The sequence below is a fragment of the Alosa sapidissima genome, chromosome 21 (genome assembly GCF_018492685.1).
Source record: "Alosa sapidissima isolate fAloSap1 chromosome 21, fAloSap1.pri, whole genome shotgun sequence".
Lineage (NCBI taxonomy): Eukaryota > Metazoa > Chordata > Actinopteri > Clupeiformes > Clupeidae > Alosa > Alosa sapidissima.
The window spans coordinates 5,813,102-5,823,101 of record NC_055977.1 but is presented as its reverse complement, the minus strand read 5'-3'; the positions used below and the strand labels follow the sequence as shown (position 1 = coordinate 5,823,101).

The 10,000-nt window shown below is 47.1% G+C and overlaps 2 protein-coding genes across 6 annotated transcripts in view; both read right to left on the bottom strand.

The window, feature by feature from the left end:
• Positions 1–8,244, bottom strand: part of LOC121696086 (adhesion G protein-coupled receptor B2-like) — a 22,558-nt gene extending 14,314 nt beyond the window's left edge. For all 5 annotated transcript variants that reach the window (XM_042077410.1, XM_042077411.1, XM_042077414.1 and 2 more), the window contains exons 1-2: positions 7,685–8,244; positions 1,710–1,745 (exon numbers count right to left, since the gene is read on the bottom strand). In XM_042077410.1, coding sequence (XP_041933344.1) covers positions 1,710–1,745; positions 7,685–7,948 — 300 coding nt within the window. In that variant the 5' untranslated portion in view covers positions 7,949–8,244. The remainder of the gene's footprint in view (positions 1–1,709; positions 1,746–7,684) is intronic.
• LOC121696134 (adhesion G protein-coupled receptor B2-like) overlaps positions 8,238–10,000 on the bottom strand; it is a 38,609-nt gene continuing 36,846 nt past the window's right edge. The window contains exon 11 of the mRNA XM_042077461.1: positions 8,238–8,635. Within this exon, the coding sequence (XP_041933395.1) occupies positions 8,400–8,635 (236 nt within the window). The 3' untranslated portion in view covers positions 8,238–8,399. The remainder of the gene's footprint in view (positions 8,636–10,000) is intronic.

Below are 10,000 nucleotides of genomic sequence, written 5' to 3'. Positions count from 1 at the left end.
TCTCTCTCTCTCTGTCTTTGTCTTTCTCTCTCTCTCTCTGTCTTTTTTCTCTCTCTCTCTCTCTCTTCCTCATTCTCTCTCTTTCTCTTTCTCTCTCTCCACTCCTTCGCTGTCACACTGCCATTCTTCCACTCCAGCTTCCTGGCAGGAGTCTCTACTGTAATAGCAGTTAGTCTCTCCTGCGTTAGAGGCGAATGACTGACTGCCATTCTGAGTAATGGGAAGGTCGGGGGGGGGGGGACCATTTACTTGAACTAGCGTTAGAAGACATCCATATCTATGTCATAATCAGAGCAAGGCAGCCATTGGATGCTGTCTGTCAGTAGCCATGGCAGTCCGGGTCCAGTGATGTGCCAGTGTCATGCATGGTGAACACTTGACCAACATGGGACATTGTGTGACATTTGAATCACTGGGCGTCCGCTGTCATGGTGTCTCATAAGAGCTTATCTCCACTGCTATGGCATGCTTATGACATAGCTATGCTAATCTTACCAAGCAGGTTTCAAGTGAAGTGGCAGTGGAGGGGGTAGGGGGCGGGGGATTGTGTGTGTGTGTGTGTGTGTGTGTGTGTGTGTGTGTGTGTGTCAGGTGGGGATGTTGTTAGTAAATGCGGGGGGGTGGGGGGGGGGGGTTGGGGTGGTGGTGGTGGTGGTTAGATGGTGAGGGATCATGCAGGAAGGTGCCTAACTGGACAGGTTATAAAGCGCTTGGCTAGAGGTTTGCTATTAGTTCATCCAGCAGCCAGACATACCTTGATCTCTATGATGGCACCTCCATAGCGGAGAGCAAATCTCCAGTCATGTCATGGTCTTTCAGTTTTGTGGTGGGGATAACTAGCTTAGTCGATCTTGATAATAAGTGGGACTTTGGTTTGACTGTGAGGAGGAGGTTTCTATGACGACTGGAGGTTTGCTCGGTTCCAGGGCTTCAGACATTCCATAACAGGAGCCCTCTATGACGCCACTACAAGCCCCGGACGGTCACACACACACCAAACATGATACACACACACACAAACGTACACTACACACACATACACACACACACACACACACACACACACACACACTTACCCACCATTCCCCTGGGACCATATGCATCTTATAAACTATTAACTTCACTTCTCACAGACACACACACACACACTCTTACACACACATACACACAGACAGTTTATAATGGAGTGTCTTCAACCCTTACCTAAGTCATATACAAGGTTATATATTATATAATGGGCAACAGCAAAAGTGAAGTGTGGCTTTCCTTGCACATGAAGATTTAAATATAATATATAAATATATATAATATAATATAATATAATATAATATAATATAATATAAATATAATAGGGAGAAATTTGTCGGTAATGACTGGGAAATTTGCCTCAGTGGGGATTCATGCTTTATTGAAATGAATGCATTAATGATTTATGCATTCCTGGAACTAACGCGTTGCTGGATTACGCGTACCTGCGGGGACCATTCGGTTTAGCGTTGAAGAGACACCATTTGAATTGAAGCGCAGTTTAGGGACTGCTTCTGACCAAAGCGTAGAAAGCAAAGGGGGGGGGGGGGGGAAGCGATACCATTAGCTCCTCTATGCGTCAATCAAATGTTTGGCTCGCTAAAGCAGACAAAAACACAAGAGTGTAGGGGGGGGGCACAGCTGGCAGCTGGGTGGTGGGGGGGGTGGGGGCAGGATCTTACCTCAAAGTCCAGTTCAGAGTACCGTACTCTTTTCCTCTGGGTGGGGGAGAGGGAGTGGGTGGTAGGGGGTGGGGGGAGGGGTGGAGGGGAGAGAACACACCATCAATCACATGGATTCATGCTCCGTTGTTCATGTCACAAACACACCGTGAGTGTGATCCCTCAGAAGTGCTATTCCGCGCTCTGCTCCGCTTGCTCGCTCACACACAGTTTTGCCAGCGAGACGCACAGTAGGGCACAGCGAGACACACAGTAAGGCACAGCGAGACGCACAGTAAGGCAACGCGAGACGCACAGTAAGGCAACGCGAGACACACAGTAAGGCACAGCGAGACGCACAGTAAGGCAACGCGAGACGCACAGTAGGGCACAGCGAGACACACAGTAAGGCACAGCGAGACGCACAGTAAGGCAACGCGAGACGCACAGTAAGGCAACGCGAGACACACAGTAAGGCACAGCGAGACGCACAGTAAGGCAACGCGAGACGCACAGTAGGGCACAGCGAGACACACAGTAAGGCACAGCGAGACGCACAGTAAGGCAACGCGAGACGCACAGTAGGGCAACGCGAGACGCACAGTAGGGCAACGCGAGACGCACAGTAAGGCAACGCGAGACGCACAGTAGGGCACAGCGAGACACACAGTAGGGCACAGCGAGACGCACAGTAAGGCAACGCGAGACACGCGGTAAGGCAACGCGATGGGACCAGACATGTACCACTGATGATGAATGGTACTCTATATCTGTCTATGAGCTCTCCATCATATGGCAAAGTCATGTGAAGAGGTATCAAATAATCTGTGCTCACCTTGAGAACACTATTGTATTCTGCTATTAGAATCAGTTAGTACTTGATTACTCATAGGTCAAGGTGCGTTACACACACCAGCAATCACACACACTTACACTCACACACGCACAAACCAGCATCAGCATCTATAAAATGAAGCCATAAAAGGTGATGAGGCTCTCGGATCCTTTGTCTACTACACACACACACACACACACACACACAGAGTAGTCTAAACACCAGGTTGGCGTGGCTAGGCCATCTCTGACCTCATGACATCCTTACATAAAACTCCATCTCCCATAAACCTCAGCTAAGACACATAAGTCTGCAGAGGAATACTGCTAATATGATGGAGATGCAGCAAATGAAAGCCCTGGAGGACTGTAGACGTAATGTCCAAAATGCGCAGACGCCACACTCAGGTATGCCAGTATTCAGCCAGCATCACCTGTGGCTACTGCACACCTGATTTATTAAGAGTAATAAATAAACACAGCCAGTTTGTTATCAACCTGATGAAATAAATAAACAAAAACAAAACAGGACATTTATCAAGACTAGACGCCAGTGACCGCGAGAAGCTGTCACGCTTGGAGCGCTACCCCAAACACGAGATACACCTCATCAGTGAGTGAGTGGCTCTGTTGCTGTGTAGGTTATGGTGAACGTGCGTTGTGTCTACCGTCTGCAGGCTTGTTCAGGTGCATTGTGCCATGAGTGTGAGTGAGAAAGTGAGTGAGTGAGTGAGTGAGTGAGCATGAGAGTGAGTGAGTGAGTGAGTGAGTGAGTAAGGGCCCGTCCCAATACCTCCCCTACCACTAGATTTTTGCCCTAACCCTCGTTTTTGCGCGTGCCCGTGTAGGGCTAGGGTGTCCCATATGTTAGTTTGATGCACTGTTGAGTTTTAAACACTAATGTTAGAAAATATCTCACGAAGATATCTGACGATGTTCAAGATATCTGCTGAGTGCTTTGAGAGACTCTGCCCATAAAATAACGTTATAGGCTATATCTGATCTGGGTAGATTCGTCAATATTTAAGGTGTGTGTTCTGGCATTCATATGAACACAAATATCTTTGTTGATTAACCAGACGTAGATAAACCAGCACAGCCCACACAACAATGACCGCTGGGCATGTTCCTGAATGAAAATAGTAGCAGGCTACTACCGGTAGACACGTCAGCGCTGCGCGTGACGTAGGTGAGCACGTTCGCTATGCTAATTTGCATATAGTGGTGTCCCAATTCATAGGGAAAGATCTTACCCTCCACTTCCCTTGTCGAGGGGGCTTTAATGTTGAGGGCAATCAAAACCAAGTGAAAGTTTTAAGGGGGGAGAAATGTGACGGACCCTAAGTGAGTGAGTGAGTGAGTGAGCATGAGAGTGAGTGAGTGAGTGAGTGAGTGAGTGAGCATGAGAGTGAGTGAGTGAGTGAGTAAGTGTGCGAGTAAGTGAGTGAATCAGTCAAAGGAAGCAAATGTCTACTTTTCCATCAAAAGCCTCTTAGAAACAACAGTCATCCATATTAAAAGAGAAGTGTTCATTTACATGAATCCGTAGCCCCCTTATTCACATTTTTAATATAGGATGATATGGATTTTAATTAGTTTAATACTTTAATTGAATTTCTTTTAATGACTAATGCTATCTGTCCATAATCCCCTGGCTTTTCATTCCATGGGGTGGGTAGGCCTGGGCTTCGGCCTTATCAACATTATCACAGAAATACCACAAAAAACTGTTCACAGCATCTTTAATTAAATACCTTTTTTTACTGAATGAAAATCTATTCATTTAGTGGATTTAAATCAGAGTCCAGCCACCTCATGAGTCCACTTCTTCTACGCTCTTAAAACGAATGTGTGTGTGTGTGTGTGTGTGTGTGTGTGTGATGAGTCCACTTCTTTTGGTCTCTCATATCTGATCATTGCTAGCTATCTGGCTTCAACTCATCTGCTAGGCAAAGCACACTCCCATGATTTCCCATGAACTCTGTTTAAGGGCACTATCAAAACCCCATAAATGCCATACTAGAATTCTGTGTGTGTGTGTGTGTGTGTGTGTGTGTGTGTGTTAGGCTGTCAAGCTTCCCTTAATTAGCCTTATTAGCTTGAGAACTGCCCTCAAAGGAAGAGAGCACAGCCACCTGCGACCTGACATTGGATTCTGAGGTGTGTGTGTGTGTGTGTGTGTGTGTGTGTGTGTGTGTGTGTGTGTGTGTTCTCTAATGAAGGTATGTTTAGTTATTCTTGGGCACCACCTCAGGCTAGGCCTCTATCCCCACAGCTGCCTGTCCAACCCAGAGGCTACTGCTGTGCTGATGGACCATCTTTCCCTCCTTCTCTCTCTCCCCCTCTTTCCCTCTCTTCCTCCATCTCTCTCATTCTCTCTCTCACTCTCTTTCTCTCTCTCCCCCTCTCTTTTCCTCTCTCTCTCTCTCTCTCTCTCGCTCTCTCTCTCCTTCTCTCTCTCCCCCTCTCTTTCCCTCTCTTCCTCCATCTCTCTCTCACTCTCTCTTTCTCCTTCTCTCTCTCTTCCTCTCTTTCTCTTTCTCCCTCTCTTTCCCTCTTCGTCCATCTCTCTCTCTATCTCTCTCTCTCTCTCTCTGTCTGTCTCTTTTTCTATGTCTCAGCTTGAAATGTGATAAACGGCCAAGTTAGAAGATGCCTATCAGGGGAGTGTGGCATCAAGTGCCATTTGAAACCGATCAAACTCTCTTTTGCTGTCTGCTAAGATAACCTGAAACTAGCACCGTAATCATCATTTATCGAGGGCAGCTTCTATGTGTCCATTATCGGTTCGGTAATTGACTTGTACGGGCTTTCTCCACACAAGATGGTGTGACAGGAAAAAGAGTAACACAATGTACTGGTCATTTCTCATATTCTTTCTTGCACCGCAGAGGCCCTCTCCAAAGTAGCATAGAAGGTTAATGATTTTTTGAGTCTAGTCAATTAAAGGTCCAGTATGTAGGAAATAATAGAAAATAAACTGTAACCATTCCAAAAATTATCACCATATGGTGTCAGAGAGTAAGGAAACACGATGAATTGAAGTAATGGCTTATTTGACAACATTACTCTAACCTGTAAAACCCCGTAAAACCCATGAAAAAAAAATTAGTTACGAGGCGGAATCTCTTGGAATTTTCGTTTATGTTTTGAACGATTCATTCTAGAATAGCGTATTAATAATGGGCTAGCGCGTCCTCCTATTTGGGTTGCCAAATTAGCAAAGGCCAACTGTCAACAGCTGTCATGAACGCCTACGAGAGGCAGGCAAAATTAAAACAAGAAACAAATTAAGTGGACATCGGAGGAGCTTCCTGAGATGGTGACGTCTTCGTCAAACGAAGAATATCAAGTCTGACGCAGAGCTGGCCATATTTCTCCACAACAGGTAGCCTATGCTAAACTTCATCTGCATCGCTAACTTCAGCTAAATATGTTACGTTGGTTAGAGAGGTATTTTTTGTTTTCACTGTTTCCGTAATGTGTAGCTGGGTCATGGTTGGAGAAACGTTAAAGCAGCTGCAGGTCAACTAATGTTAGCTAAGTCTTCATTACATCTGGCAACCCAGAAGAGGCTCGCATCTGGTAGTCTTGAGAACGTTCACCAGTGTTTTGATTCTGGCCTACAGAACGTTCGGTAACAATCCTACAAATCACACCTTTAATGGCTTAAATGTTTTATAGACCCTTTCAAGAGAGTTCCATTATCAGCATCATAGTTGTTCCCACAAGGCTTCCGTTTTAACATTCCATTTGTTATCTTAATGCAGAGGAAGTAGATTGGGAACAAAATAGAACGTTCAAGCATTGTTTTTGTTTATCTTGTTGAAAGGGTCTATATATGCTTTGATATAGTGAAGTTGCCTTCAGAGGCTATGCTTTATGCTATTCATTCTTACTCAAAACTGTACCGACTTGAAGTCTAACTTAAAGAATTTCATTTTCTCCCAAGCTTTTAATCTACCTTAATACCCCCCCCCCCCCCCCCCACACACACACACACTCTTTATTCTTTATTTTATTTTTGACCAATTTGTTTATTATTTCAATTATTTATTTATTTCCCCCCCCATGTTATGTTATTATTGTTGTTTGTACCATTGTCATTGTTTTATGTTTTTTTGTAAGCACTTTGGTTCAACTCAGTTGTTTTTTAAATGTGCTATAGAAATAAAGTTGACTTGACTTGACTGAAATTGTTTTTGGTCCCAAATGAAAATGTACACTTGTTATCATCCACAAGAAGACCTATCGGCGGTTCCCCTGTTCAAAAGCATCATTCCTAGAGGACGCCTTCACTTGATAGCCATGTCTTATCAGATACCTCATGTCTCTCTCTCTCTCTCTCTCTCTCTCTCTCATGTATCTCTCTCTATCTCTTTTCTTCATCTCTTTCTCTCACTCTTGAGTGTTTACTTCTCCCTGATGATATGATATATAAGTTTTTTTCTCTCAACATGATTTCTGATGATCTTTTCCTGCTCTGACACGAAACACGATCTGACGGTCTGCCCTGACTGCAGTTGAAACAGCAGAACAGCCAGAGATGAAAGTGAATTCTATCCATTCTAAAATAGAATGAATTCTAAAATTCAAAAAGTGAATTCTTAAAAAGAAATTCTTAATTTTGCACATTCTGAGACACCTGGCTTTGCTAAAGTTTGTAATCATCTGCTTGGGAATCAGCTTTCCTTTCCTTTGAAACATGCTATCCTGTTTAAAAAACCCCAGAGTGAAATGTGAAAAATATGGACAGAGAGTCCCAATTCAAATGGTGGGGTAAAATGTAAAAGTCTTAAGTGTGACTAAAACTAATATAACAACTAGGTCATTACTCTGCACCATATGATACTTTTAGTTCAAGCACAAGACACTTGTGGTCATTGCTCATTGACTGACCATACACTTTGCCTAAAATGTGGGGCCCCAGTGTGTAGAGGTTTGACACCCCCGCCCCTGTGGAGCCCCAGTGTGTAGAGGTTTGACCCCCCCGTGTAGATGTTTGACCCCCCCGTGTAGATGTTTGACCCCCGCCCCCATGTAGAGGTTTACCCCCCCCTGTGTAGATGTTTGACCCCCCCCGTGTATAGGTTTGCCCCCCCCCTTGTATAGGTTTGCCCCTCCCCCGTGTAGAGGTTTGCCCCCCCCTGTGTCCTGCTCACCTCCAGGGATCCGTGCGGGAGGCCGGGGAGTGGGCGTGGGTGCTGCCCAGGTTGCGTGGCAGCGTTGCGGGTCCGCTCCAGCGCGTTGGGGCTGAGGGTGTGGGCGCCCCTGTGGCCCGGGCCCGCCCGCCCGCCTGCTGCTGCTGCTTGAGCTGCAGCGTGTGGTGTGGCGTGAGCGTGCGCGTTGGCGTGGTGCGCGTTGGCGTGGTGCGCGTTGGGCAGCTGCTTCAGGGTGCTGTACGAGCGGTTCAGGTTGACCCCCATGTGGTGGTGGTGGTGGTGGGTGGTGGTGGTGGTGGTGGTCCATGTTGATGGGCACGCCGGCGGCCACCGAGCTGAAGTCGGACGCGTACGCGACGGGCTCTCCGTCCGCCGGCACCTGCAGCGTCATGGGCGACGGAGGAGGCGGGGAATGGCGGGTCGTCCAGGGCGATGTTCAGCGGCTTGCTCTCGTCCTTCGGGCGGCGGGGGCGGCTTCAGACTGACCGTTCGCCGCGCGGCAGCACCATGTAGTCGCCCTCGCCGCCCCCTCCTCCTCCTCCTCCTCCTCCTCCTCCGCTCCCGCTCCCCGCTCCCTCCTGAGCCGTTCGGCGAGCCGGACGACACCGCGCGGCCGCCGGCCGAGCCCAGCCCAGGCCGCTGTCGGTGCACAGGTAGACGGGCGCGGAGCGCTGGTGCTGACCGCTCTGCCCCTGCTGACCCTGCTGCTCCACGTTCACCTCCTTCTTGAGCGGCGTGGAGTCGCCCACCCCAGCTCGTTGAGCGTGCCCAGAGGGGGCACTGCCACCAGGAGGTTGGGAGGGAGGGGGGATGTTGCCCGGCAGGCTGCTGAAGTTGACCCCCTCCTGGTGGGCGGCCAGCTTGGGATCGTCCTCCTCGTCCAGAGAGATGCGGGACAGCGTCCCGGTGATGGTTGCCGGGGTTTACAGGTGTTCACTTCCTTAAAAATAACTAAGGGGAGGAGGGGGGGTAGGAAACAGGAGAGAGAGAGAGAGAGAGAGAGAGAGAGAGAGAGAGAGAGAGAGAGAGAGAGAGAGAGAGAGAGAGAGAGAGAGAAGAGAATAGAGAGAAGAGAATAGAGAGAGTAAGATAAATAAAATAGAGATTAAAACAGAGAGACCCCAGAATACAAATGGAGCAGTGAAGGGCATTAATGGGCTTGGAGAAAGAAGAACAGGCCATTTTAGAACCATTGACATCAGCCAAGAAGCAAACGCAGGAGGATGCAGGCCAGAGAGGAGAGGGCACCACGTGACATCAGAGAGGCCGGCATATAGAGGATACAAAATGAAGGGAGGAGAGAGGAAGAGGTGGAAGAGGAGGAGAAATTAAGGGAATGAGAGAACAGTGAGGATGGGGAGAGGAGAAGAGAGAGAGAAGAGAAGAAGTGAAGAGAGAAGAAAGATGAGATGAGAGGAGAAGAGGAGAGAGGAGAGAGAAGGAAGAGGAGGAGAGAGAAGACAAAATGGAGAGAGGAAAGGAGGATAAAAAAGGATAGGAAAGAGGGGAAGAAGATAGAAGAGGAGAGGAAAGGATGACCAAAGAGGAGAATAGAGGAGGAGAGGAAGATAGACAGGAAGAGAGGCAGAAGGGTGCAGGGAAGGTTCTTCAGCCAGGAAAAGTAAAATTACATAGAACCACAGAACAGGGAACAACGGAACAGGGGAAATAGAACAATGGAACAGGGAGCAACGGAACAGGTGCTATGAGCTCCATGCGGTTCTGCTTGTCACAAGACTGAACAGAGAAGTTTAAAGTCCAATTGTGCTTGTGTGTGTGTGTGTGTGTGTGTGTGTGTGTGTGTGTGTGTGTGTTTGTGTGAGTGAGTGTACACCACTAGATCCACAACCTGTTTGATTCTGAGTGACAGAATAGTCCGTAGTCGTCTAGAGAAACATCTCTACCAACAACATGCCACTTGTAACAATACCATGCAGAATGAGCTGGATGCAAGAATATAAACTAGGCATTATACAAGTTTATAGGCAGAAGATCAAATAGATGAGTGGGCAAGAACCATGTTCTCTTTGGGTTTGTTTGATAAACTCATATGCTTAGTAGTAGAACACTAACAGTGTGATTCTCATGTTGGTATGATACTTTAAATGATTCAAAGTGAGGCCTTTAAAGAATGTTTTAAATTCCTCGCTGCAGACACACAACAAAAGAGTATTTCATGTTCCACTGAGAGTCTGTTAAACCGCAAGTTAGTAGCAGCTGTAGCAACTTCAAAGCCCAATCGCCCATTTGATTTTCATGCCCAGTTTTAAAACTGGGATTTAGACAGAGAAAAACAGCTACATAGGAATTGCTTCA